Source organism: Sarcophilus harrisii, chromosome 1 (assembly GCF_902635505.1).
Source record: "Sarcophilus harrisii chromosome 1, mSarHar1.11, whole genome shotgun sequence".
NCBI classification, from domain to species: domain Eukaryota; kingdom Metazoa; phylum Chordata; class Mammalia; order Dasyuromorphia; family Dasyuridae; genus Sarcophilus; species Sarcophilus harrisii.
In genome coordinates, this window is record NC_045426.1 from 489,552,988 (window position 1) to 489,580,317 (window position 27,330).

Below are 27,330 nucleotides of genomic sequence, written 5' to 3' on the forward strand. Positions count from 1 at the left end.
AAGTAGAATACAGAGGGGAAGTTTGTCGAGTATGGGGAACAGTCAGGGCAAAAAACACATGATGAAAAGTTGGAGTGTTGTGTGAGAAGAACAGCAAATAGACTAGTATGATTGTACTATAGAGTACATTGCAGGGAATGATGTGTGAAAAAACTTGGAAATAGCAAGGGACCAGGTTGTAAAGGCCAAACAGAAGGCTTTGTATTTGATCCTGGGGCTAAAGAGAGCCACTGGAATGAATGAGTAGGAAAGTGATATGTTTAGACTTCTGCTTTAGGAAATCACTTTTCTAACCAATGAGAGGATGGGTATCACTAAACTTATTGTGAATCTGGGTAACTGGGAAGATGGTGATATTTTCAATAGTAATAGATAAATTCAGAACAGAGGAGGCTTGGATTCTTATTTGGACATGTTAAGTTTGGATTATCTCACTTAATTTGAGATATCCAAAAAATAGGTAGTTCTGTGGGACTCTGTTGAGCACAGAGAATAGGGCTGAATATATAGTTGTGAGGATTATCAAGTGAGGGAAAATGTTTGAGACTATGGGAACTGATGATGTCACCAATGTGAGATAGCACAGAGAAAAAAGAAAAGAGCCCAGGACAGAACTCAAAGTTAGTGAGCATGACATGTATAAAGTAGACTGAGAAATAACTGTCAGATACCTATTAGGAGAAATAAGAAGTAACAGTTATGAAAAACCAAAGAGGAGAGAATCTCCAAGAGAAGGTGACTAATGATGAGATGCTCTATAAAGATCTAGAAAAATGAAGATTGATAGACAATTAAGAGATTAATGACATTCTCTTAATCTTCAAGGCAATTTAGTTGAACAAGGAGGTTGGAAGTCAGATAGCAGAAGATTTGGAAGAGAATTAGATGAAAGGAAGGGAGTGTACTAAGTACATGTATTTTTTTCAAGCTTAGCTGAATAGTGAAGGAATGGCATAATAATATCTAGAAAGGATAAGAGTTTTAAGAGAGGGTTTTTTGTTTTTGTTTTTGTCCATTTTATTTATTTATTTTTAAAGTGAAAGAGACATGGGCATGTTTATGGGTAGCAAGGAAAGAACCAATATATAAAAAGAGGTTGAAGATTAGAGAAAAATGGTACTCATATAAGGAAAATCTAAATCTGCTGAATAAGACAGGACATGCTGGAATCAAGAAGGCATTAGTACAGTGGTGGGTAATGTCCAGTCCACAGTCCATATGGATGGAGTCATTTGATAATCGCAGACAATAAATTGAAAGTTAGGAACAACAATCTCCTATTGCTTGAATTCTATAAATCGATAATTTTGTATGACCAACAAATGGTGTTATAAATTTCCAAATGGCTTTTGGCAGAAAATATTTTTTTTCCTACCTCTGAATCAGAAGGTTTGAACTTGGCAAGGATAAGGGCCACCTTTTTTTTTTTTTTTTTTTTTTTTTTTTTTTTTTTTAATCAGACAGAGAAAAATATTTGAGAGATGAGAGATGAAATAAGAAGCTCTCCTATAGAGTAAGAGGAAGAATTCATCGCAGCCTCTTTGCCTCCAAATCTAGCCCACTTTTCACTACATGTTTCACTATATGTTCATCTCTTATAATAGTTAATAGTTTCTATGTTCTAAAACTGCATAGATCCATTGTTCCATGGAGGCTTACAGTTTGACCACCAAGTGCTTAATGCTCCAAGACTGTCTTCATTATGTTAGAAGATCTGTAATTTTCATTATCCATGTGGGAATTCCCTTTACCAACAGGAATAACAATTCATGTGCACCTACATAAACAGATTTTATATTATGCTGTCACTTGGTGGCCAAACTAGTGGCGATAAACCTTTCTGAACTCAACTAAGGTAGTTGGGCTTTTCTGACTTAGTCTCTGAGAGCCCAAGGTCAACTCTCTCACAATGAGGCATCAGAATAGAATGTTAGTAGAAATGATTTAAAACTCTAAGGCATCTGTGCTTTTAAAGTTCTCCCCAAAATTAAGTTTAAATTCACAGTGATGGATAGCTATTGAAAATTTAAAAGCAAGAAAGAGTGAGTGTCATTGGGTGAGAGGAGATAAAAAGAAAAATGATGAGAGAGAGAGACCCAATAATATGCAATGGATGATGCAAAGAACCTCAGAGGACTTTGAGCCTAACACTTTTATTTTACAGAGGAGGAAACTGAGACTGAGAGAAATTAAGTGATTTGCTCAGGGTCACTTTTCCAACTAATTATCTAACTCAGAATTTTACTAATTGCATTCTCAGGACTCTTTACACTCCAAAGGTAGGAAAGAACTCAATAGGAGATCACCATTTAATTTCCACATGAAAAATTGCTCTCAATCTTTGAGAATGTTAGAAGGATTCTTTTTTAAAACACAAATATTTTTGAAATTGACAATGTATGTACACATATTATCTATGTGTTTGTATATGTATATGTGTGTACATATGTATATATATATGTGTATATTTGTATAGATTTATATACATATGTATATGTATACATATATATGTATACACATACACACACACATACACACACTAATCAGTTGTATCATTCATCTGCCTGCATGCAAGGATATTTATACATCTTTCCCAGGAAGCAAAAAAGGATTCTAGAGATTGAGGGATGGTAAAAATTTTTAATAAAATACTTAACATCCATCTTAGGAATAAGTAATGAGGTGGGATGAATGGAGGTTGAGTTTATATCCTTGTAACATTATGTAGAATAAATATATCAATTCTAATAAAGATTAACTTTTGGGGGGATTGAATTTTTTTAAAGATTTAGTAGTGTCCTATGTTTGTCAAATTATTCATTATGATATGCATTTGATAGCATAAAAAGTCTACTAAAGCAAGTGTATATCAAAATATGAATTTATCTGGAATTTATATATATAATGTATATGCCTTTCATGTCTCCAGAAAATTTTTCATATAATTCTTTTTTGGACAGATTCTCAATAATTTTTAATAGTATAAATGATGAGGTCAAGGTAGCAATACCTAGTTCAAAATAGACATGTGACAAATTTAAAATGGCCATTCTCTTTGCCAAAAGGAAGATTTATTTAGGAGAAAAGTTTACTGACAAAAATAAGAGATAAACTAGATACTGGGAGTGGCAAATATGAAACAGAGTTGGGAGAACATACAGTTAGCAAGGAAAAAGACATGTTCGCCTCAGGAACTCAAAATTAACCAGGAGAAAGGAAATAGTCCATGTTGTGGGAGAAAACCATTGACTAACCAGAGTCAGCTAGAGTAAGGAGAAAGGTGCTATTAAAGGGATGATAATATGAGAGAGAAAAAAGAAAGTGGAGAATCCATAAAAACACATTGCAGATATTTAGAGTTTTGCTTGAGAGACAGACTTTCCAAACTTTTCACTAACTATACTATTTCAAAGTTTAAATAGCAATGCTGGGAGGGAACATTCAAAAGTAATTGTTCCTTCACCTGCCATTCTTTGCACTTATTTGACAAATGATTAACATATATCAATTTATTCTTCCAAACTCCGAAGGACCTGTGATTTCCATGGATATACATGTCATGTAATGATATAGGTCACAACCCATCTTGTATTATTTGTTTGTTTATATCATCTATTAAGTTCACCACATTGGCAGTTAGATGAGGAAGTGGACAGTCCTGGGCTTGGAATCAGGAAAGCCTGAGTTTTGGAGTAAGAAAACGTGACATGCTTCCTAGTTGCTGACCCTAGGCAAATCATTTAACTTCTGTTTGACTCAGTTTCTTCAATTGTAAAATATGCCTCACAGGGTTTCTGTGAGAATGAAATGAACTAATTGTAAAGTGCTTAACTTGGGGTCTTACATGTCGTAGATATTTAATAAAGGCTTAGTTCCTTCCTTTACCACAGAAGGTCTACCCAAGGTGCTGGGAGTATTCTTTCTTTGGATCCCAAGAATATTAATGTAGTCTGTGCACTGATCATCTCTCTCACTCTTTTCATGTGACATGTCCAACTTTTCTTTTTGTTCATCTATTTCTGTAAAGACATCATCTACACTATATTTCCTTTTTAATTCCTTGTTTTTGATACATGGTAATTTGAAAGTTATTTAGGTGGCAGCTAATTTTTCAGGGTTATTCTACACATTGCTAATGCAGGACTTCCCTTTCCCCCTGTACTCTCTCCACAAGACTTCATTTAGGATGCTAAATCACAACTCAGTTTTTTACTTTTCTCTGCTAAGTGTACTCAAACCACTTAAGACTTGGAGAAAACTTAGTGTTGGTTAGGAATTTAGGGACAAGAGCTATGTCTGGGTTTGAGAAGTTGAAGATTATTGGAAGCTTTAGATTAGGCAGTCGGAAAGTAATAATAAACAACAACCAGAGTTCTTTGGCTAGCTTCTATGAGTCATATAGGCAGAAGGCCCCAAAGAATGCCAGTAATAGATATTTTTTTGCATTTATTCCAGTGTAGTTAAAAAGGAACTATATTCCTGAATCCTCAAAAGGTCATGTAATCAGCCAGGCATATAGAATACCCACTGTTTATTGAGCATAATAACATAAGAAACATTTTTATGGGTATAACAAAAAAAATGTCAAAGTTGTTCTATTTAGCTCCAGAAAGCAGAAATTAAAGCAATGGGAAGATGCGTAATTTAAGTCATAAAGCACTGGAAATAAAGATGGATGACCTGGGTTCAAAACCTATCTTATATTGCTAATATTTGTGTTTCTCAGAGCAGGCCAGTTAATCGCAAAGTCCCGGTTTCTTCATACCTAAATTGGAGAGCTTGGACTCAATAGTATCTAAATTTCCCTTCTGGTTCTAAGTTTCCGATCCTATAATAATGAGGCAAATTTCTACTTAATGGAAGAAAATATTTTCTACCAGACTTATACAGAAATACAATAGACTGCCTCCTAAGATATCTCTCTTACTGGAGGTCTTCTAGCTAAGGTCAAATAGCTCCTTTTGGGAGATATCATAAGAATGATTCTTTTTTTTTTAGGTGTCCATGAGACTACATGGTCTCTGAAACCCCTTCTAACTTCAGTTTTTTTGTGATTCTATCCTTGATCTCAAGGTATTTGTGCATTAGTTATAAATCAATCATAAAAAGATATTTAAAAAAGTAATATGCAAGTGAATATCATCTTACAATGTGAAATTTTAACTTAATACAAGGATATGTAAAAAACATTTAAAATGTCATAAGAAAGTACAAATTAGTGTATTGTAAATCAAGTGTAGTATATAATGTTATTGGAATATAGAATAAAGGCATGAATAGAATGGGGTTGGGTTAATCAGAAGATTTGGTGTTTTAAAAAGTTCCTATACATTATTAATTATCCTAATCATTTTTTTTAATTTATGAAGTGCTCTTTCCTGAAAGTCTCAGATTGCCTTAACCAGAGTATAACTGAAAACAAAAATGTCAAAAAGGCACATTTAAATTGTTCTCAAAATCAATCAAAAATAATGAGGTGCTAAGAAAAAGTTGTATCCCTGATAATTACATCTATCAGTATCAGAAAACAAAAGAGAACAATCAGGAAGTGACAATCCCACTCCCAAGTAGCACATTAAAAAAGGGCTAATGAAAAAAAAAAGTCTTTTAAAAATTGTACCAAATTAGCATTTCAAGCAAATTGACAACTTAAGAGTTGATAAAGGCCAATCTGGGGCCAAAACAATAGAAGTGCTGTTTCTACTTTTATCTGCTTTTAAGAAAAATGATCTGACTTGTCTTTTTTTTCTATTCTCATTCATTCTCTCTCTCTCTCTCTCTCTCTCTCTCTCTCTCTCTCTCTCTCTCTCTCTCTCTCTTTCTCTCTCTCTCTTTCTCTTTCTCTCTCTCTCTCTTTCTCTCTCTCTTTTTCCCTGCTTCCTCCCTCCTTCCCTGCATTCCAAAGGGAGACCTCCTCCTCCCCCATTATCATTCTTCACACTGGTCAGACTACATTTTCAATCTTTTTTTTCAGCTAGGCCAACTCATTTTAAGAGAGATGTTGATGAACATATCCCCAAAGGAGGACAGCTAGGATTGTACAGGGCCAAGAAACCACATAATACGAGTAACTGTTCAAGAAACTACTTAGTTTTGAGAAGAAAAGACTTGAGGTTACCATGATAGTTGTCTTAAGAAAACTGAAAGATTTTTTTTTTTTAAGGCAGAATTGGACTTGTTCTTTGTTATTCAAGAAAGCAAACCAACATATTATCAGAATCAATGATTAAAAGATGAGGAAGCCAGATTTTGGCTTAGCATAATGAACTTTTAGTAATTTGAATTGTTCAAAAAATGAAGCTGATACTAAACTATCATAGAGAGATTGTTGCATTGAACAGAAAGTGACAAGAAATGTAAAGTTGCTTCTAAAGCTAAAATGCTATCTTCTCATAGGTATTCTAAAAAAAAAAAATCTTAAACAGGTTTTATTTTGTATTATGGCAATAAAATAATTATAATAATTTCCTTATTTAGCCTTAAAAATAAAATTTATTTTAGAAATATGAAAACTGGGGAAAGATCCTGAATTTCTGCTACAGTTTAAAAATTATCATACTATTTTTTAATTATACTCTATCCTTATCTCATTGAGTCACAAGTTTATATATTAAGATATTAGAATATTGTCTAGTTAATAAAAGTGAACTATAGTATTTTAGACATTGTTTTAAGCCTTAAAATTGTTTTATTTCTTATTGCTGATAAAAAGTATTCGTCATACACACATACACACAAAACTTGCATATATAGATCTGAAAATACACCAGATTATTTTGAAGCTCTTTGTAAGTGCTATTTTGGGGGGCTTGTCAAATAATTTTATTCTTTATTATTAGACTACAAAAAATCGGGTCTATTCCATCAACATATTCATCAGTCATAATTTTTGGAGACAGTCCTCGACATGGTGTATGTTTTACTGTGCTAACAAGAGAAAAGACCAGCCATTAAGTTTATGTTTCTTTGTTTTTCAGCAAGGTCACATATCAGGAATAATGCTAGAAGTATGCTAATAAACAATATATAATGTTGGTCATCTGGGAGTAAGAAATATTTTCTAACTAGTTCTAAAGGGAAATAATGTTAAAGAAAAAGGACTGATTGTTATTTATACAACACATGTTGCTCTATATGTCAACATCAAAAGCATCTTGTAAACAGCTCAGCATTATAAATCTTCTGTGGTGATTGTCAGGGTTTTAAAAAATCTGTGTTAGATTTAGATTCAACACATTCAGTTCATATGCGTCTGCCTTCTGTACAGACCGTGCTAGATTATTCTGTCTCTGGTTACCTCAGTTGAAAATGCCCACCCCCACTCCCCACTCCACCCAGTACTTCAAAAAGGCTACTATCTAGGGTTATAGAAAAATAAATGCTAAAAATTATGTTGATTGAGAGGATTCTAAATTACTAGTGTTTATAATTTGAAGCCACATTTGATTTTGTTGAATTTTATAAAATTTTTAATTTTTTAAAAATAGTCATACTCAAGGATGTGCATTTTAAACTAAAAACTTTCATAGCCAAATTTGCTACAAATATTATTATAATTAACATTTCCTTCAATTGTCTCAGAAAAAAAGCAGGAATGGTTGATAATACCATAAGAAGATGTGATATCTGACTATGACAATATAATTGTTCTCAAGATCTGGCAAACTGGAGAATCAGTAAAAGATTATTTTTAAAAAGTGATTCTTTTTTGTCCATTTGCTTTTTTGATTTCCCAAAAGCTTTTCAATGAAAATAAAATCATGGATTTATATGACTCATCAGTTGTGAATGTAATCAATCAATAAATCAATCAAGTATAGAAGATTAGAGCTAAAGAAAGCCTCTTAAGGTCATCTATTATATCTACCATTACCCCAACCCACCCACACACCCTATACACCCAATACAACAGACACTAATTTAACAATTGGGAAAACTATGCATGGAGCTTCTAAGTGCTATCCTGGGATATAAGCAAAACAAAGCTTTGAAACCCTGATACCTGTGTTCATGGGTCTTTCTGTCTACTGATGGGAGAAATTCTGCTTTGGGGAATCCGAAATCTTAGCTAGACACTTATTTGTGAAAATTTCATGTAATATCATCTGGAATTTTTTGACTGAGTACTAATAATTATGTATTTATAAATTCCCACCCTTATTCTGGCTAACTTTATAGTGGTATTACTTTTGGATATCAATTAAATAAATTGAGCTACTAAAAGTTGATTTGCAGAATAATTAGCTAATATTATGTTACATTTCTTTATCATTAAAAGATAGGGTTTTTTTTAAAAGATTAGTCAGAAAGCAAATTATTTTTCCTTTAGGAGAAATAAGTATGTTCTAAAAAAAAAAAATAACCTAGTTGATCTTCATGAGATTTAAGAGTGTATTCCCACTAATTTTCCATTGTGTTCACTAAGTGAAGTGCCAGACAAATTTTGTTGTTCTAATTCTGGACTTCCCACTTATTCAAAAATTGATGATAAAAATAATAGGATTTTAGAAATGATACAATTCCTTCACTTTACAGATGAAGAAACTGAGGCCCGGAGAAGTTAGGTCATTTGCTGCAGACCATGCTCATAGCAACTGAGAGAGCTGGGATTCAAACATCATGTCTTTTGATTCTCATAACATTGTTTTTTTCTAGTATAATGTTCCTCTCCTTCTTCTCTTCCCCATTTCTTTCTATTGTTTTTCCTTTTTTCCCTTTATTCTTCCTCCTCTATCCTTTTTCCCCAAAGGAAAGAGAAAACTAGGTGATTTTGGTGAAAGATCTCCAAAAATAAAATAACACACCTTTTCTTCCACTGTACCAATTTAATTTAATTCCCAAACGCTCCACCAGTGCCTCAGTTTCCACATTTGAAGCAATCAGATTATTATGCAGTTAGTCTTTGAAAAGATTCTAAAACTTTGAGACAGAAATTAGGCAGTTGTATAGGACTTTTTATTAATGGTATTATATTTGTTTTAACTTACCTTAGTGAGATTTAAATAGTTTGAAACTGAGCTAAAATTTTAATTTAACAGATTTACAGCCATGATTACAGGGGATAGCCCAAGTTTACCACAATAAGTAGCTAAATGGGAGACAAAAAATGAGTTGGATAATGTTTTTAAGTAAACTTTGTCTATACTTGTTTCCTCAGAAGAAGACCTATCAATGCATCAAGTGTCAGATGGTTTTCTACAATGAATGGGATATTCAGGTTCATGTTGCAAATCACATGATTGGTGAGTGATGCTCTAAATCTTATTAAAAATAGACTTTTCTCCTACTTGTGTTCATCATTGCCTATATAATTAAAAAGAGTTAAGGAGGAATTAATTGTTCAACCTTCAATGATTTATCCAGGCATGACTGATTTTTTTATTCATATTATTAGGCCTGATAAGGCATTAGCACGTTTTATTTTCTGCAAGGGCTAGTTTAGACTTCTGTAGAGGATTATATATCTACTGCCAGTCAAAACACAGGTGATTAACAAATTAAACTTCTAATCATTTTTGCATTATTGAAAACAAACTAACAGGAATGGTTAATGAACTGGATGTTAGCTTTCCATAGAGTTTAGACAGGTTTTAATTTCAGAAGTTATTATGGTAATGATACTACTGTGTGTTGCTCAAGCATATTTGTACCAAAATCTAAACTGGTGAGTTTTTGTCACTGGGAAACATAAATAATTTGAATAGCTGTGAAAATAGTTTTAGTTTTATATATGCAGTTTGAACAATCTGGAAATGATTGTGAGCATAAAGGTCATGTAAGGAATTACATAATGTTAGTTTCCACACATTCTCCCTTCCAAGCCCACCAAATTTCACTCATATCTTTATAAAATAGTTTGATTAAAGATTCCTAAAATAATGGGGATTTTAAAGTTTCTATAAGTTAAGAGACTGGATAAAAAGAAACTCAAGTTTTTTCTTTTACCTCAGAGTCCCTTTATTTCTTCATTCCCCAAAGGTTAACTAATATATTTTTTTAATTTGATAAGCACTCAGTAATGGCATTGAGAGTTATAGAAGCCAATTAAACTTTATCAAGCAGATCTTTTGTTTGCTAGTAAAATGACAATTCCTATTATTTTGTACTACTTTGTATTTTTTTTTAATTTTATACTGTGAAACAAGATTGATAGTCATTTATTTTATGCTTGTTTTGCGATATTTTATCATAGCATAAACATTCCACTGTGTGCTACTGCAAAGGGATACATATCCAGTTTTGTGAAATCTTCTATTTCTTCAACAACCTCTATATTTCTGGAAAGATTGCCCCAAATTTCCAACTAGTTTGTGGTTGTATTTTTCCAGAAAAAAAGTTTTTTACATAGGGAGTCCCAGTTAAAATACAGCATGAAATGAAATACTACAACATAAATAAATGAAGAGAAATACCAGTTAATATACAAGCAAATTGGTCAGAAAGCATGCCTGTTGTATTTAGTTTTACATTTTCAGATACATTTCAAAAGCTCCTATTTAATTGCTTAAATTTCAAAACTAATAAAAATAATTAATGTCTAAAAGGGAAACTTTTTCAGTTTATGTTTATTTTTATTCAGGATTTTCTTGTTTTCTAATGTGCATAGCAAATGAAGGATACTGAGATTTGATGTTAAAGGATAATGATGGGATGTCAGAAACACTCAACTGGAATTTTTGTTGCCATCATTTTTCCATCTGATTTCCCAAAAAGTTTCTCTCAATTTATTCAAATACTAAATCTTTTAATTGAGTAGATAAGAAACCTCTTATTTCAAGAGTAACAAAAACCTACCTTCTTCCCAAATGATAAATACAAATAGTTTCTCCTATTTACTGAAACTTCTTTCTTTTTGGAAGGTTGAATGAAGTTTGTAGAGGAAGAAGCCTTTAATTTCTTGAGTGATATAGCTGTCATTCACACTGAACATAGACATATCAATATATTTGTATGCACTTAATATAAAATCTTTCTCATAATAATGTCTCATGGAAAGTGCAGAGATTTGTACAGCATGCTTTTGATTAGGTGCATTCTACATAAGATTTATTATTTATCCCTTAATGAGTCTGCTTAACAAATCTGGTATATTTTACATCATAAACAGTTAATGCTCTTCTTACACATTTACAACCTGAACTGAATGTTAAGCATAAGATTGCAAAAGTTTGTTTTCTTAATTTGAGGTTTTATGATCATGAAACATTCATTATATATACCTGATCTTTCTCTTACATTTTGTTTATATTTTTTCTTAGCATTTAGTTTCCATTCCTTATACCATTAATGTTTACTCCACACTTTTTCCCCATCCTGTGTAATAGTGTAATAGATTATATGGCCCTTCCATCTCTTAGGATTGGAATTTTTAACAATTCATTCTTCATTAGAGAACTAAATCACATTCATCTTTATGAATTTTCTATACAGTCATGCATACTATTTTAAAAATTAATTCTTTTGTACTTACAAGGCTGAAATAAACAAATATTAATGTAATTGCTCTATCATTTGGTCATCCATCTCAGTTCTTAAGCTCAATATTTAGAAAACATGCATTACAGGAAAGTATCACAAAGGCTAAGATTTAAAAAAAAATTCCAATGTTATACTTACTCTTTTTAATAAGGCAGTTTTTATCATTGGGCCAAAATACCTTCACTGAGACAAGGTATTTTTAAGTGTATATGTATATGTGGTTGTTGTTGTGGTTTTTTTTTGGGGGGGAGGGGGTGGAAATCTAATTGAAAGATAATCTCAATGAAGTATTTAGCAGGAGAAGAGGATTAATAACTATTTTAAAAGATTCTTATTCTTGTGTGTGTGTGTGTGTGTGTGTGTGTGTGTGTGAATAGGTCCAGGGGTATATAATACTTTTACAGATTTACTTATCCATTTCTGTCATTTTAATAGAAGGGATTCTGAAAACAAAAGCTGCAGATAATCCAATGAGATATAATCTCTATCTTTAGCAACAAAATAATTTATATTAGTTTTCTTGTATACTGAAATAACATCATTCCAATGGTTTGTGTCAAATATCCACTATACTTCTAAGTTTCTGCAGAACCGGTCTATCTCTACCTATTGGTAGAAGACATTTGTGGAGGAAAAATGTCAATGCTTCTACCTGATTCATAAAAAAGACTGTTTTAAGGCCATTTTGCAACTAGATGTAGACACATTTTCTGAGCTTCAGGGATGGTTACTCAATGAAAATACATGAGGGATTTGACTTATGTCTATTAAGGAAAAAATGCCAACTGACCTGCCAACATATTTTGACATTGTTTCAAAAAAAAAAAAAAAAAAAAAAAAAAAAAAAACAGACCAGTGACTATTTAGGAGTTTCTTTTCTTCTTTATACATAAAAAAAACTCAAACAACAAAACACTCTAACATATTTCCTGGAGAAAGAGGCCCTTTTAGAGTCTGTGCAGATGAGAAAGGTTTTCTCATCTTCCTTTGTTCAGCTCAAATAGTTTACAGTTAGCATTTGACCTGAGAATGCAGCAAGAAGCAATGTCAGGTATTATGATTTATATGTTTCATTCATTTATACCATCATGCACCTTTCTTTTATTTTCTTCTAACATGGTAAATATTTCTTTTTCTGTTTTAAGTTTGATATTACGTTATTTTGATTAGTATTTCAGAGAAATATGAATATATCTTTTGATTTGATCTTGTTTGGGGAAAATGGCACCAAATTCAGAGAGTTCAAATATGTTTAACCCAGCAAAGGAATTGCCCCATATAAAATTATGAGGCTCAACAGCAGTAATGTAAATTTGTAAGTACTCTGAATAAAGTGCTGTTAGGCATGAGATAATGTAAAGAGATGACATTGCCAAGAACTATTTATGAGGAGCTTAATTTTTTTCACTCTGATAATTCTTGACCAATAATTACCAGCCTCTAATTATCTATTTTAGTTAGAAAGAAATCTCGATCACTATGGAGGTTGGCATTGCAACTAGCGTATAAATCCCCAAAGAGGTAAATGTGTTCCAAACAGCCACAAACAACTGTCTCATGAAACATAGTGAGCAAATTGCGAGCTGCTGGCGATGCACAACCAAGCAGCACATTTACCATTGAGGGCTGATCGGCCTGACAGAAAAATGATAAAAAGGAAGAAAAATGCCATCATCTTAGTAGTTCACCACTACTAACATGGATTATGGAGAATGAATGGTATTGAAATGGAAATAACCGCTTCTCTTTTACCCTACCAGAAGTTCTGAGGAGTAAGGCAAGCAAAAGAAAAGGGTGGAAGGAGGTTTGGATACAAGCCTTTATGACAGAACTTTTTTATAGTGGTCTTAAAGAGTCAAAGAAATGCTATTTTTTTTTCTTCTCTTTAATTTGGATATATGGATTTTTTTTTTTTGTAGTTCCAATTATGTTAGTTATGAGGGGAAAATAAGTTGTATGAAAACAATGGGAAGAACAAGAAATACATGTAAGGGAAGTCCTGGGATACTTAATGGTAGGGTTTGTAGCATTTCTATGATGTAATAAATGTATCCCCCAGAGAAGGAACTTTGGAAATGATTTCTTTTTATCAATAAAGACATATAGATAGATATCTTTATATACATACATATCTATATATACATATATGTCATATGTATCTGTATAAAAATCTATTAGTAAGATATCTTAGTTTATCTTTAGATAGATAGTATAGCTGTGATATAAAATAAATGTTGGTATTGTTTTCGATACGGACATATCTATATCTCTTACAGGGATGCAGAAAGATATAGTATCTTTTATGTTTCACTTTGAGAGTAACATGTTTGGATAGATGGTAACAGTGCTCAGACTAAAACTGTATCAACTCTTCTATTTATAAAATAGAGAGTAACATACAATATGCATTAGGTCACCTGTAAATGCCATCACTGATATCAGCACAGTAAAAATGCCCACAGCAGTTTGGTGCAGATTGGTAAAAATTTAGCCTTTTGTCACACCATGGGATTTTGATATATTCTGAAATCTGATGACAGATCACACATAGTATTCTACTCCTTCCATGTGTTCTATGGATGGAATATCAGAAGTAGCTCATCTTCATTACACCTTTGTGACCTTAGGTATCACTGCTTTAGTTTTACAGTTTAAGTCTCCTTTCCTTTAGGATGAACTAAAATCAACATTATGAATCTGTGATGGTTTTGGAACTTTATGTCTTAAGGGGGAAAAAAAATCCAAAGATATGGATCTGTTCCTAGGAAGATGACAGGCTACCAATTCCCTTTTGTCTCTGTTATCACTCAACATTTTGAAAAAGGAATGAAAATTAACCCTGTAAGGGGGAAGGGGAAAAGGAGATAGGAGGTAGATGGAAGTATTCTATTCTCAGAGAGTCTGGAAAGTTATCAACCTTTTGAGTCTTGTATTTACTTACATCTAGTTTCAATGAGAGAGAGGTTTGTCAAATCTTAAAAATCAAGCTTAATCAGATTGTTTAGAACACTAAGGCATCATCAGCATTTGGTGTTAAATATGATGAAATTCTGTTTTATTTCATCAAGAGTTAGATTTTTTTAAAAGATGAAATCTGCACTGTTTAATGCTAACAGAAAGCTACCCTCATGTGGGCAATGCTGGCTTATTTGAAAAACCCATAAAGGGTTTCTACATGGACCATACAAAAGGGATACTTTCTCTTTAATAGCCATCTGTACAGGAGAGATGAGAAGTGGGCCAGGTCATCTCTCCTCAGCTGTCATGATATTAACGTAGGTAATGGAGCAAGCTCTGTGTTCTGCTGGGTGTTGTTTTTCATAGATGTTCATCGATTTACACAGATAATTCTATTTATTTCTTAGAGTTGGTCCAAGTGAACCAGGCAGAATAACAAACACCAAAGCATTTCAAATGACTTTATCTTTGTTTATAACGTAACTTTTGTCTAAAAAAAATGGTGTCACACCTACTGTGCAGATGGCTGCATGATTTGTAAACCAGCCAAAACATTTAAACAAATGTGTGATCTGGGGATAGATTAAATAAAGGATAAAATGGAGTGTGGACCACAAATTCTAATAATCAGATGATTTTAAGTTGTGTGTAGTGTGGAGAGATGGTAACAGTGATAGTAGGGAAAGCTTGCCAATGACAGCAAGGTGCCTTACAGATCTCAGGATGGAGTCTGTGGCCTAGTAGGCCTCAGTTTGAGAGCCGCACATTTGCTGTACAGCTGGCAGCTCTGTATGGGGACATCAGATAAAACTTATGTAAAATGAAGTGTTATTGCTTAGTATGAAATTGTTCAGAGAGGGAATATGCAGACAGTAACTGAAAACAGAATTCATGGTACCAATGAAGCAGACTGTAAATATGAAGAGGGTTTAATTATCTGCGCAATTTAACAAAAATTCAAGATGTATTCAGAAAGGGCATCTGCAGCTGTAAACATGCCCGAGCAGTGCTGTTCACCAGACTTAAAAGTCCCATTCCGGTTCCTTGTAAGACTCTCTTCTATTCCCAGCACGTGCTCCAAAGGAATAGACTGTTTTGTCCCCTATCTCTTATCATGGATCAGATTGAACTTTCAAGGGGTCAAGCCAGATGCATGTGTTCCTTCCTCTTCAGCTCTTTAAGAAAATTTGTCCTGATGTATTTCAGGCGAGTCCTATGGAGTTAAACAGAAATCAGATTGCTTATCCAGCTATGATCCTTTTTGTGTGTGGGTGTTTTGGATCTGTCCTTTTTTCACTCTGATGGCCAAAGATAAAATAAGGTAAAGGGTTGGCATTGACTCTCTGTTAAAAGCCCCCAGCAAAGACTCTTAGACATTCCTTTTATTTTAATGTCCTTTAAGGTTGTGGACTCTGGCCAAGACTATGTTCAAAGATTCAGTTTCTTACTCATTGATTTTTAGGCCAGTTCTTTTGTGACTATCTCAGATTAATGTGGTTGCTGTTCAGTTCTGTTGAATGCCAACAGATTCATCTCAGCACTGTACAGTGAGGTGCAGGAAGAAGTGTATCTACCATAAGGATCAAAACTGATGACATGTGACATAGAACTCTGTGACAATGAAGATTGAGTGGGTGATGGCGTTCTCACTTTCAACTTCATGTGCAATGTGTCCTAAGTGTGTCAGTTGCTCACACACATGTTTGATATTCTTGGTATCATGTCTGAATATCTAGAGTATGTTTGAGGGACTTGGAAGAGGAACCCATGCACTTTTTTTAAAGCACAGGCAAATATCTATTTCCTCCTGGATTCTTATTTCCCTAGGTCCAGTTCACACAGACCAAAAAAAAAAAAAAAAATCCCTGTGATGACCTTCTACCCCATATCCCTCTTTTCCTCCCCCTCCCCAGATTATTTCCTGGTTTCGGTGCCATCAGCAGTGTACAAAACAAAAGAAGGCAATATGGAGAGTGGGTGTCGAACTTCAGCTGCTCATATTGTTGCATTTGGTGAGCTGACGGGGTTTCGTAGGTCACCTTTAGAATTATGCCTATGACAGCAGTAGCTACCTGCCAAGATTGCAAGGTATCTCACAGCTCTCAGGATGGCGCCTGTGGCCCGGTAGGCCTCAGTTGGAGGGGTACACATTTGCTGTACAGCTGGCGGCACTGTATGGGGCAGCAGTGTGGGCTGTTAGGGAGCTGGAAAGGAGACAAGCATGAAATTTCTTCTAACCCCAACTCTGTTTTTCTGTACTGTTGGCTGCTTCTCAGTTCCTTGACAAAAAAACCAATCAGGCACCCTTTAATCCGCCTGTGATTACCAGTGGTATAAAAAGAGAAGCATAATGAGGAAAAATGCCTCGTTTTGTTGCCTTCAAAAGCCAACAAATTGGAGTTAACTTGACAGGAAGTGGCTTAATAATTAGATTATTTATTTATTCCTGACACATATCCCCCTGTTACTAGTCTCAGGAGACCCTGTAGATGGTACGATTTTCAAGCTGCCATTACTTCCCTGTCTTCTGTGAACAAAGAAGCTACTGTCTATCAGTCAATTAAATGCACTCTTTAAGCAGGGGCTGAGAAGTCCTCATTGGAGAGAGCCCTGGGACATTGTGGCTGATGATTCCTTTCTCTGTACTGTACATCACACTCTCAACTACAGTCCCCACAGAGATGGAATAAAGTCATGCATTAAAATATCACTTGTTGATTTGTTTGCTAATGAAGAGCCATTGAAATGTTTGTGTATTTCTATGGCAAAATTGTTGATAAAAAGGACTACTTGCTTGCATATCTTAGTTCATCTGCTCTGAGTGCTTATTTAAGAATTACTAAAATTAAAGTCAACAAACAACAGAATAAAAAACCCACAGATGGATAATAGGAGTTTACTTGTTATTTCCATCAAATTAAATGAAACAGGGTTGGGGAAAAAAAAAAAAAAACAGAGGAATAATGGCATCTCAGCCCCATCTCTGGCATTGCCCATTATCCTAACAACACTTTTTGAAAAATAAAAATAATGTAAGCCATTTAGGGTTATCTGAAACCCATGCTGTTTTAATGGAAGGATTTTTTTTTTTTTTTAATGAATAGACAAATAGCTAACATGTATTAGATTATTTGACTTATTTGTCCTTTAAGGATGTGTGTTGTGTCTGTAGATTATCTTTTTACAAGTATTTGGACTCTGAACATTTAAAGAATTTTTTTTGCATGGTAGATGTAATACTTTTTTCCTTCAGCATGTAGAAAGTGAGTAAAACATCTCCAAATCAGAGAATGAAAGTATGCAACAACATTAAAGTTGTGGAGAATTGTCTCTTCCTCCATCACACACTCACTTTCTACTGTTTTCCCCCTTTTTTTGGTACATGACCCTTTCTTGTAGCTTTTCAGATATTTATCTTTCAGCTATTAATGTAGTCATTTATTCACTCAATAAATACCTATTGAGAACCTACTGTTTGTATTGTGTATGGTCTCTTTGAATTTCAACTACAGAAATTCCCTAAAATCTGAATGAATCCCAATCTCCATGTGTAGAGCTCTTCCTAAACTTTATAGCACTATACAAATGTGAATTACATGACTGTTTTACAATACTTCAAATGTCTAATTAATTGTCATTGCATTTTAAGACTTTATTTCTCATAGATATAGGTATAACCTAGCTATAGCCCAGTTGATACAAGAGAACTCAAGTGATATTAGAAGAGTTCTGTGATGAAGTATTGAACCATAGCATGGGCATTAGCACAGGTAAATTTAGAATTTAAATGAAAGCCATTGAACTCTAAAAGATATCTTCCCTTTTATCACATTCCTAGCCCTAAATTTTCCAAAAGACAATCAGTTCTGGGTTTCTTCTGTAAACCTGACAACAGGCCAAAGTGATTTAATTGGTTCCAGCGTCATATTGGTGTGTTTCTTATTCCTATCCTGTTATTCCAAGTCATTTTGTTAGAAAAAGCTTAGATACTCGGAGGTGTTCTATAATGGAAAATGAATTCGAAACTCTTTCATTAATTGGTGATTAATACATTTCAGGATTAGTTTAAGCAAGGCCCTACCTCCTGCCCAGTCAAGTATGTTCTGGTTAATATCCAATTATCTGCACCTTCGTAGTTATTATGTCTTAATATTTCGGATATGATAACCAGAAACTTGAGAGTAATGCTAATGAGGAGCATAGAGCAGGAATTAACCAATGACATACTCAATGATCCTTGGTGAGAAAAGAATCTCCTCTTCTCCTTAACACACTGGTGCCAATGTCTTCTATACACTGGATAAAAAGTAGGGCTTTGAACTCTGACAGATAAGAAGTGGTAAATGAATCTTTTTCTTCTGCTAAGTGATGTTTATGTTGGTATAGTTGAGCTTAAACCTGTTTCCTTTCATTGTTGGGGAAATAAGAGGAAGATAAAGGTAATTGCTCCCTATTTTCCATTAATGCAAGTGGTTATCTTTGCTTTTTAAAAAAATTTCTATTTGAAAACCAATAATAGTGTTATTGAGATTTTTTTTTCTATTTTATCTTGCAAGAAACCTTGTCCTTCCCACCTTCTCTCCTTTCTATTCTCCTCTCCCTCCGCCCCTCCACACACACCATACATACATACCACACCTTTATTTCAATTTCTTACAGGTTATTTGAATTTTGAAGAATCCGAATTGAAGGTGGCCTCTTTAACTGGGCTCTTAAGGCAGTGCCTGCTCTGGGTAGGTGTGTGCTGCTTGCTGCAAGTCATGTAGCTTTAAATAGTATGCCTTGTACATTACCCCCTTTCTATGCTGTATTGTAATGAAGCCACATCAGTAAATTGCAGTGAAGGGTGATTGTTGCACAGGGATGACTACTACACCTTGGGGTCCATTTGCACCAGATTATTCTTTTTATTGTTATTATTACTTCCCATCTTCTTTACTCTCTTGCTGCCGAACTTGCTGTTGGCCACCAGTGCAGCACAGAGGGGATCTTTAGGAACATTGTGGACCTTATTTTTCCTCTTAGGTACACACCAATCACAGTTCAATTCCAAACCCAGGTATCCTGGGTGGCTTTTTATTGATGCCACTTTGGTTTGTTGACTGGGAGCATGGTGTTCCTCATCATCAGCTTCTTAAAAGAATGAATTTACTGTGAGCAAAAAGGGACAGGTCTCTTTTCCCAAATATTTCTGGGTGGTAGATACTCTGAATGGAGAGCAGAAAGGATCATATGTTGTCCCCTTCTTCTTTCCTCTTGTCTCCCATGCCCCACCCCATATCCAGTAATTCATAAAAGGGAATCTAGATGGGATTACTTCTTTAGAAACATTTTTGTCTTCTGTTCTTTCTTAGATTTCTTCTATGTGTACATTAATATTACCTTTCAGACACAGATAAAGGCATTGTGGTTATTGCATATGTTTTAGTGTTTTCCATGTTTACCTGCAAAATAACTGATTTTCCTTCTCCTTAACCACTGCTTTAAACCAATAACTAATTGGGAAGCAATACACACACACACACACACACACACACATTAGAATCCTCTGCCTCAATTTAATATTGCCATCAATAAGATTTTCTTGAGCCTACAGATGTTTATACATGAGTTTTTCTTGAATGTTAATCTTTTTTGTTATCAATTTAGAGCTCATGCCCATTTATTTTTTCAGATTGTTATGCAGCTGTTTTTCTTTTAATATCAAGCTACTATGTAACATTCATACTGAAATCTAGAATTAGAACTGACACACCTTCAATTGAACTATCAAATCTTTTAAAACTGCTTGGCCAGTGACGCCAGTCCCACACTATTCGGCCATACACACTTCCGATTGTGGGCCAAAGAGCATTGATTTTTAGCTGTCATTTCTAGTGCACGCACTGTAGAATTGAAATTTAAACCTTAATCCACTCTGTAATGCAATTAATTTTTAATGTGCAGTAATACTAATTGAAATAGCCTGAATTTAGTAAGTCACCACAAGACATTTTCAGAAGCAAGAGTCTCCACTGAGAACTGGGGGGGGGGGAAGGGGGGACGACAGATCATCATTGTTGCAGTATTTACAGAATAAATGCTTGCTCTACAGGCTATCCAGTGGAAAGAAATCTTTCTTTAAATTGGGCTGTATCATTATGTCTCTTTGTGGATTGAAACATGTTTTCAGTGAGTTTCTATTGCCCATCCTTGGGTTGAATTATTATAATTACTTGCTTAAGAGAGGTAATCAGTTTAAAAGAAGTATTTGCTGTGATATGCACAGAATATATATATATATATATATATATATATATATATATATATATCATAGTCACCTATGCACATCCATGTGTTTTATATATACATATACAAATCTGTGAATGGATATAAATTAAGCCAGCTGTCAACAATGTCAGGGTCAGAAGCAATATGCAGTGAATAGTTTCATTAGGAACTATGTACTTGATGGCTTATACTTGATTGTGGGGTGGGCCTTATCAAATGGTAGTATTTCACTTGGCACATTTGAGTGAATTTAAATTCCAGTAAACTATGCATACATCTGACTTGCTTTGTAATATTATTATTATTTTTTTTAATATCAGAGCTTTTTTTTTCTATATTTTTTCCAAATGATCTTTTGAATGTTTGCAAGGTTTTTCTTCCTAACCACAGTAAAGCAAATTTTGCACCATAAAACCACATAGGTTTTCAGTCATTTTTCTACTAAAAAGGTTCTCTAACCACATTTATCTGCTAGTAAATGAGTACTTTTTAAAATGCATCAGTTCTGCTGATGAATGGGCTTGCAGAGTGTTCAAAACGAGCACCAGCATTAAGTGAAAAAAAAATGGCAAGCACTGTATATCATCCTTTCACGGCTTTCACATTATAGTATTTAATAAGCCGATAGTGCCGTTAAATATTTAGCAAAGGCTCCCTCAAAACCCTGCTATAGATTCAAATGGGATTTTAAGACTTTTTTTTTTTTTTTTTTTTTTGCAGCCCATAAGTAAAAATGATGTTGGATTACTTAGAACAGTTGTAGCATGGCATATTTTCTAAATGAAGTGTGGGTAACATGGCACAAATGAGTTCAATAGATTTTACACCCCCAAAACACCTAAATCAATTCTTGTTTTTAGGTTCAGATTGGTTCTTGTGTTGTCACTGCTTTGTCAAAGGGACAGAGGGGATTATTTGTACAGCCTACTAAAATGGCATCACGGTGTATAGAAGGGGAAATAATAAGACATATTTTGATGTTTTAAGCTCTCAGCATCAAAATGACTTTAAAATAGAATTGCTTTACCCCTTTGGTGACTAAGAGTATGGGGTGGGTTGTGTTGCAAGTGGATAGAAATCAGTTTATAACCCATTCAAGGGTTGACATCTTAAATCAAATTGTGATAGAGCTCTTTACATTTCTTCCACATTTATTGCACGTATAATATGACAGATATTGCCAATGTTCAGTCATGATTAAGAACTACCACCTACTTATTTGATAAAATACTATCCATAGTTGTCACATAGTAGATACTTAATAAATGTCTTTTACATAGATGCATTTATAGTTTATATATTTTATAATAGTCAGTCCTTAATGTGTTTTTAATAATAATAGGTATTAGCTTAACAACATTTTTTTTCTAAATAAAATCAAATATTCATGTCTAAGAGCCATAGGTAAAAGTATTATTACCAGAAAATAGGATTTTAACATCTTTCTTACCATCATATTTTTGGTTTGGGATTGACATTTAAATCTCTCAACATTTAATATTGCTTTTAGTTTTGAAAGTATAAAGATAAAGATCAATGGTTTTGTTCAGATTTATATGTAGCACATGTTTTTTTTCTCCTTTAAGAGACTATTTGTTAGCATCTAATTTTCATTCTGTTTTATATGCAGCCAGTGACCACAGCTTCCCTTCAAACTGCACAGAGACACATCTCATCTGCAAAACAGGGCTTACTGATCTTATTTACTATTTGTATTCTGGTAAGAAGAGAAAGTAGGATTTATTATGATTGGGGGGAAAATACATATTGCTTTGAGTTTGTGTGTCTCTGTACCATATATCCATACACGTGGAGAATTTAATATGAAAGAATGCATAAAAAAGACACGTGGCATCTATTCAGTGAAAGAGAGAGGAAAGGAGAAAGGAAGAGCAGTATAGAGGGGTATGGTATAGGCAGAGGTGTACTTAATATGCATAGCTTGATGTATGTTGACCTCAGGTTACAAGAGTAGAAAATCCCATTTTCCAGCTTGTTTCAAATGTAGTAAAAATGCTGCTTCAGTTGCTTTATGCTACTCACATTGGGAAAGGTGCTTATACTGTGATAATTATCATCAAGGAATATTAATGCGTTCAGCATTTGTAACCCAAAAACTCATTATAGCTTAAGCTGTGCATCATCTGTGAAGAGAGAACTTTGCCAGAATTCACTCTTCACAGGGGTTGCCTCCCGCTTGCGGTGGAGTGGTCAGAGTATTGTAAGAGGTCACTTAGGCTATTTTTGAAAGCTGAAGTTTTGCAGTTTTTGAATCACTACCTTCTGTCTAAATAGCTTATCATTCTTGCCTCAAAATGTGCTCCTTTTAATGGAATGTATGATGAAGTGCGAAAAAATAAAAGATAACTGTGCATTATTATGGAGAATATAAGAAGGTTAGCTCAGGAATCCCATGTCAAGATAATAACAGTTTCAGGGTCTTTTCTCTTGTCATTGAGGAATAGGTTTTGTATGCACAACTTTCAGAGTAGATGCCCTTGGGTTTCAGATGGAAGCACCTCTACAGGGAATTTACTCCACAGCCCTTTGGCTAGAAATGGTTTCAATAAGACTTCAAAGTCCATTTTCCTTTGTCAGTATTAATTTCCAATATCCATTGTATGCAATCAGGTGAGCATGGGCTAGTCCTGAAACAATTTGCCCCAAACAGTAACTATCTAATAGATAAATGTTTAATTTTTAAAAGTCTTCCTATTTTGTAATGTTGGGAATTGTAGTACTATTTTTAACATTTCTAGGAAGTAAAAATTGGTTAACTTAATGGGACAGACAGAGCTGATTGTTGAGTTCTATAGTCAATAAGTTGATTTTGAAAAGAATATTGAACCTTTATCCATGGTAATCCAAATAATAGTTGGAACTAAACTGCATCTGTGTGTGTGTGTGTGTGTGTGTGTGTGTGTGTGTGTGTGTTGTTTTTATGTGATTAAATCATAGCATTTTTCCCTCTGATCCATTGCTTGTCATCTCCCATAAGTAATATTTCTGTACGGTGGATATTATAACTTATGTTATGCTTACCAGAGAACACTAATACTCTATTCTATCAGGCTTCCTTGCTTTGTAGCACTGCTGTGCTTCTGAGGTCAAATTGTGAACCTGCCCTTGCTCCTGAGAGGACTAGAAAAATCTGTTTCATAACTTTCCATAGACTTAAGAGAAGAGTCAGAAGAAAAAACACGAAACTTATAGGCCCAGTTTAGATCAGCTATAAACTTGGGAATCGTCGAACAGAACACTTGCTGTTACTCTGGTTTTCTTACCATGAGGGGTCACTGGTGGTGGTTGCAAGCTCAGTAATGACAAAAGGCTTCAGGGGATCAGGTAATCATTCAAATAGCTCAACAGACACAGACATACAAGTATCTGAGTTGATAATCTGGACTAAACTTGAAGAAACAGGAACTTACTTGATTGTTAAAATCACTTACATGAAAGAATAAGGTAGAAAGGATGAGCACTGTGAATTTGGTGAGGATATTGCAGGCTTGTTCCACTGAAAGCAATTTGTTTCTCTAATGGGACACAGCCTTTATTTTATGCAGCAGAGCACTAATGCTGCAAAATGGATGGATGTCCTGAACCAGAGATAGATTCTCAATAGTTTTGAGCTGGAATACTGACAGAATGGTTTGGGAGATACAGCAGTGGCAGATCCTCCGTGCGGAGGTAAACTTAATAATCTTTATGAATTTTGAGTAACTCATAACTCCACTTCTCTGCCAAAGAAACATTATGAAAAGATTGCTTTTAAATCCTTTTGCTGTTCTCTGTACTTGTGATAGATGTCCTCCTCTTTACCTTGAGGCGTTGGAAATGAATGTGTGTTTTTGGAGAGAGATAAGAATGTAGACTTTAGAAGGAGCAAATTGCATTTTCATGTTTAAGTTCACTATTTGCACTTGATATGGTAAAATCCAAATGTGAAGGATTGCTTTCGACATTATTTCTGTGTCTTCTCTATTCCAAGACCTCTCTGCCTTATTATGCTAAAATGGACCATCACATGTGATCAGTGTGATGCTGAATGCCTGGAAATAATGCAAGATTGCCATCTATGACCAAGCTGTAGTCAGATTCCTATAACTTTCTCAGTTAAAAAAATTACTATGCATTTATAAAATCCTTAGTAATTATTCAGAAAGAAACAAATTTAGAGTGGGGAGGACATCCCTCACCCTCAACATAATCATCACATTTTGTCTTTTCCTTACAGAAAAAGAATGTTTAAATTTTTTTTTCTCGTTGAAATTATATTCTTTCTCACTGTTATATGTGTGTATATGTGTATGCACTGCTGTGCTTCTGAGGTTAAATTGTGAACCTGGCCTTCCTCCTGAGAGAACTAGAAAAATCTGTTTCATAACTTTCTAATTTCTAGATTTTTGGATAATTTCTAAACTCTAATCTAGATTCTCTCAAACCATGGGTTTTGTCTTTTTGTCTTTTTTCCCCTTTTCTTTCTTTCCTTTCTTCATTCTTTTGTTCCTTCCCTTCCTCCTCCTCCTCTTCACTCTTCCTTCCTTCCTTCCTTCCTTCCTTCCTTCCTTCCTTCCTTCCTTCCTTCCTTCCTTCCTTCCTTCCTTCCTTCCTTCCTTTCCCTCTCTCTTTCTTTCTTTCTCTTTCTTTATTTCATTTTCTTTCCTTTAAAAGAAAATAAAGCATTGCAGATCTCTTCCTTTCACAGGTTGGGTGTGATGGGGAGGGCTATGGTAGTGTGATTCTGCCACCAGTTACCATCCATTTCCATCAAAGACTAATAAAAAGAGGATATCAGCAAACTGAAAACTTAGGCATTTATATTTTATCCTGATGTTTGGAAAAAAAAAAGATACTGGAAGAAGACATTTTTTGGCTTGTCTCCCTTTTTACATGTAATTGCTGCTTTATTAGGACTTGGGAGAGTTTCCTGTGGTTTAATTTAATCAAATGGTTCAGAATGACAAGCATGTACACTTTAAATTTTGTAAGTTCAGAATCTGAAACAAGATTTTCTTAAACTTTTAAATAAAAATAAAAAAATCTCATTTTTAAAATACTGGGTTAGATTAGGTTATTCTTTTCATTTATTTAATGGTTGCAAATGAGCAAATATCCATGTACAAAAATCATAAAAGGTCACTACAAAGAATGTAACCAATATTCACCTATTTGTGAAACCTGTTTCTATTTATTTGTATATGCATTTGTATTATTGAATGCAGTATTTTAAAAAAAATATATATTTTGAGATCAATGCATCATAGATTTAGAGCTTAAAAGAGTTTTTAGAAATTGTCTAGGTTAACTTAATTCCTGTGAGGAAATAAGAATTCATTGAAGTTGTGAGTTGGCTACATTCATAGAATTAGTAAGTAGCAAACCTGAAATTTGAATCTTCATTCTCTGAGTCCAAATTTTGCACTTTTTCAACTATACTATGTTTGACTTTTATTTTTAATTGTTCAGTTTAGTTGTGTGTTTTTTATAGTAATCTTTAAAGTGTCATCCAGGCAACAAAAATTATATTTAATTTTGGAGCAATAATGAGTTTTCTTTTTTTTTTTAAGTCGTCTAAGTTAAAACATCTATTCTTCTCCTGAAATTCCTTGATGTAACTTATTAAAAACTTTAGAAATGGGTTTTACTGATCTAAGATGCTATAGATTTTATGGGGGGATAAAAATCCTTATTTAATGATAGAATTTAGTACAAACAGCAGGAAATGAATACTAAAGGACATAAGAAGGATTGTGGAATCATAAAATTTAAAGCTAGAAGGAAGTTTAAAAATCTAGGTGAAATTCCCTCATTTTGTCTCTAAATAAACAAGGACTAGGGAAATAATGTCACATAAATAATGCTAACAAAAATAGAAGGATTTGAACTCATGTTTTCTGACTCCACATGTCATCATTATTATAAGATCTGGAAGGAAACTTTGATGTTATCTTGTCTAACCACTCATTTTATTGGAGAAATAACTAAGCCTTAAAAGGTAAAATTATTTCTTCAAGGTCACACAGGTAAAAGTAAGGAGCAGAGAAGTAATTCAGACCTATGTCCTCCAACCTAAGGGCTCTGTAAGTGGACACAGTTTCCATCAACATGAGTAGTAATGTACAGTATGAGGTCCTTATACTTCCTGAAAGAGCAAGTGATTGCGTTTTTATCTTTTCGAAAGGTTAGCTAGTAGATTTAAAAGACAGCAGGTTTGCCCCAATGATGCTTAGGACACAAAATTAAACACCCTGCAAGTATGTGAAAACAAATGCAACACTTTTTGTCATTTAGTTGGTGGCTAAACATCCTATTTCATCACTCCATTTCAGATCTCAGCTAAGATACTTTAGTAGTTTGCCATTTCCTCCTCTAGCTCATTTTACAGATGAATCAACTGAGGTAGCACACACACACCAACAAAATCTAACAACATAGAAAGGTCAGTATGGCATTGTCATCTCCTTGTGATTGGCTTAAATGGGTTCTTTTGCTTTGTCCTTCTCCCCCTCACTCATATCATCTCTCTTTTCCAGAAACAAAAAAAATGACCTGGAAACACCCAACATTTTTAGGTGGTTCTAATTGTATATCCTCATAAATGCATCATTTATAAGCAAAATC

General features: G+C 34.0%; 1 protein-coding gene across 6 annotated transcripts in view; it reads left to right on the forward strand.

Annotated features, from left to right (window-relative positions):
* Positions 1-27,330, forward strand: part of ZNF521 (zinc finger protein 521) — a 348,750-nt gene that overhangs the window by 183,418 nt on the left and 138,002 nt on the right. For 3 of the 6 annotated variants that reach the window (XM_031946501.1, XM_031946503.1, XM_031946504.1), the window contains one exon: positions 9,158-9,242. In XM_031946501.1, the coding sequence (XP_031802361.1) occupies positions 9,158-9,242 (85 nt within the window). Of the gene's footprint in view, positions 1-9,157; positions 9,243-22,336; positions 25,206-27,330 lie in introns of those variants that run through there. The other 3 variants (XM_031946502.1, XM_031946505.1, XM_031946506.1) reach the window with 2 other exon arrangements.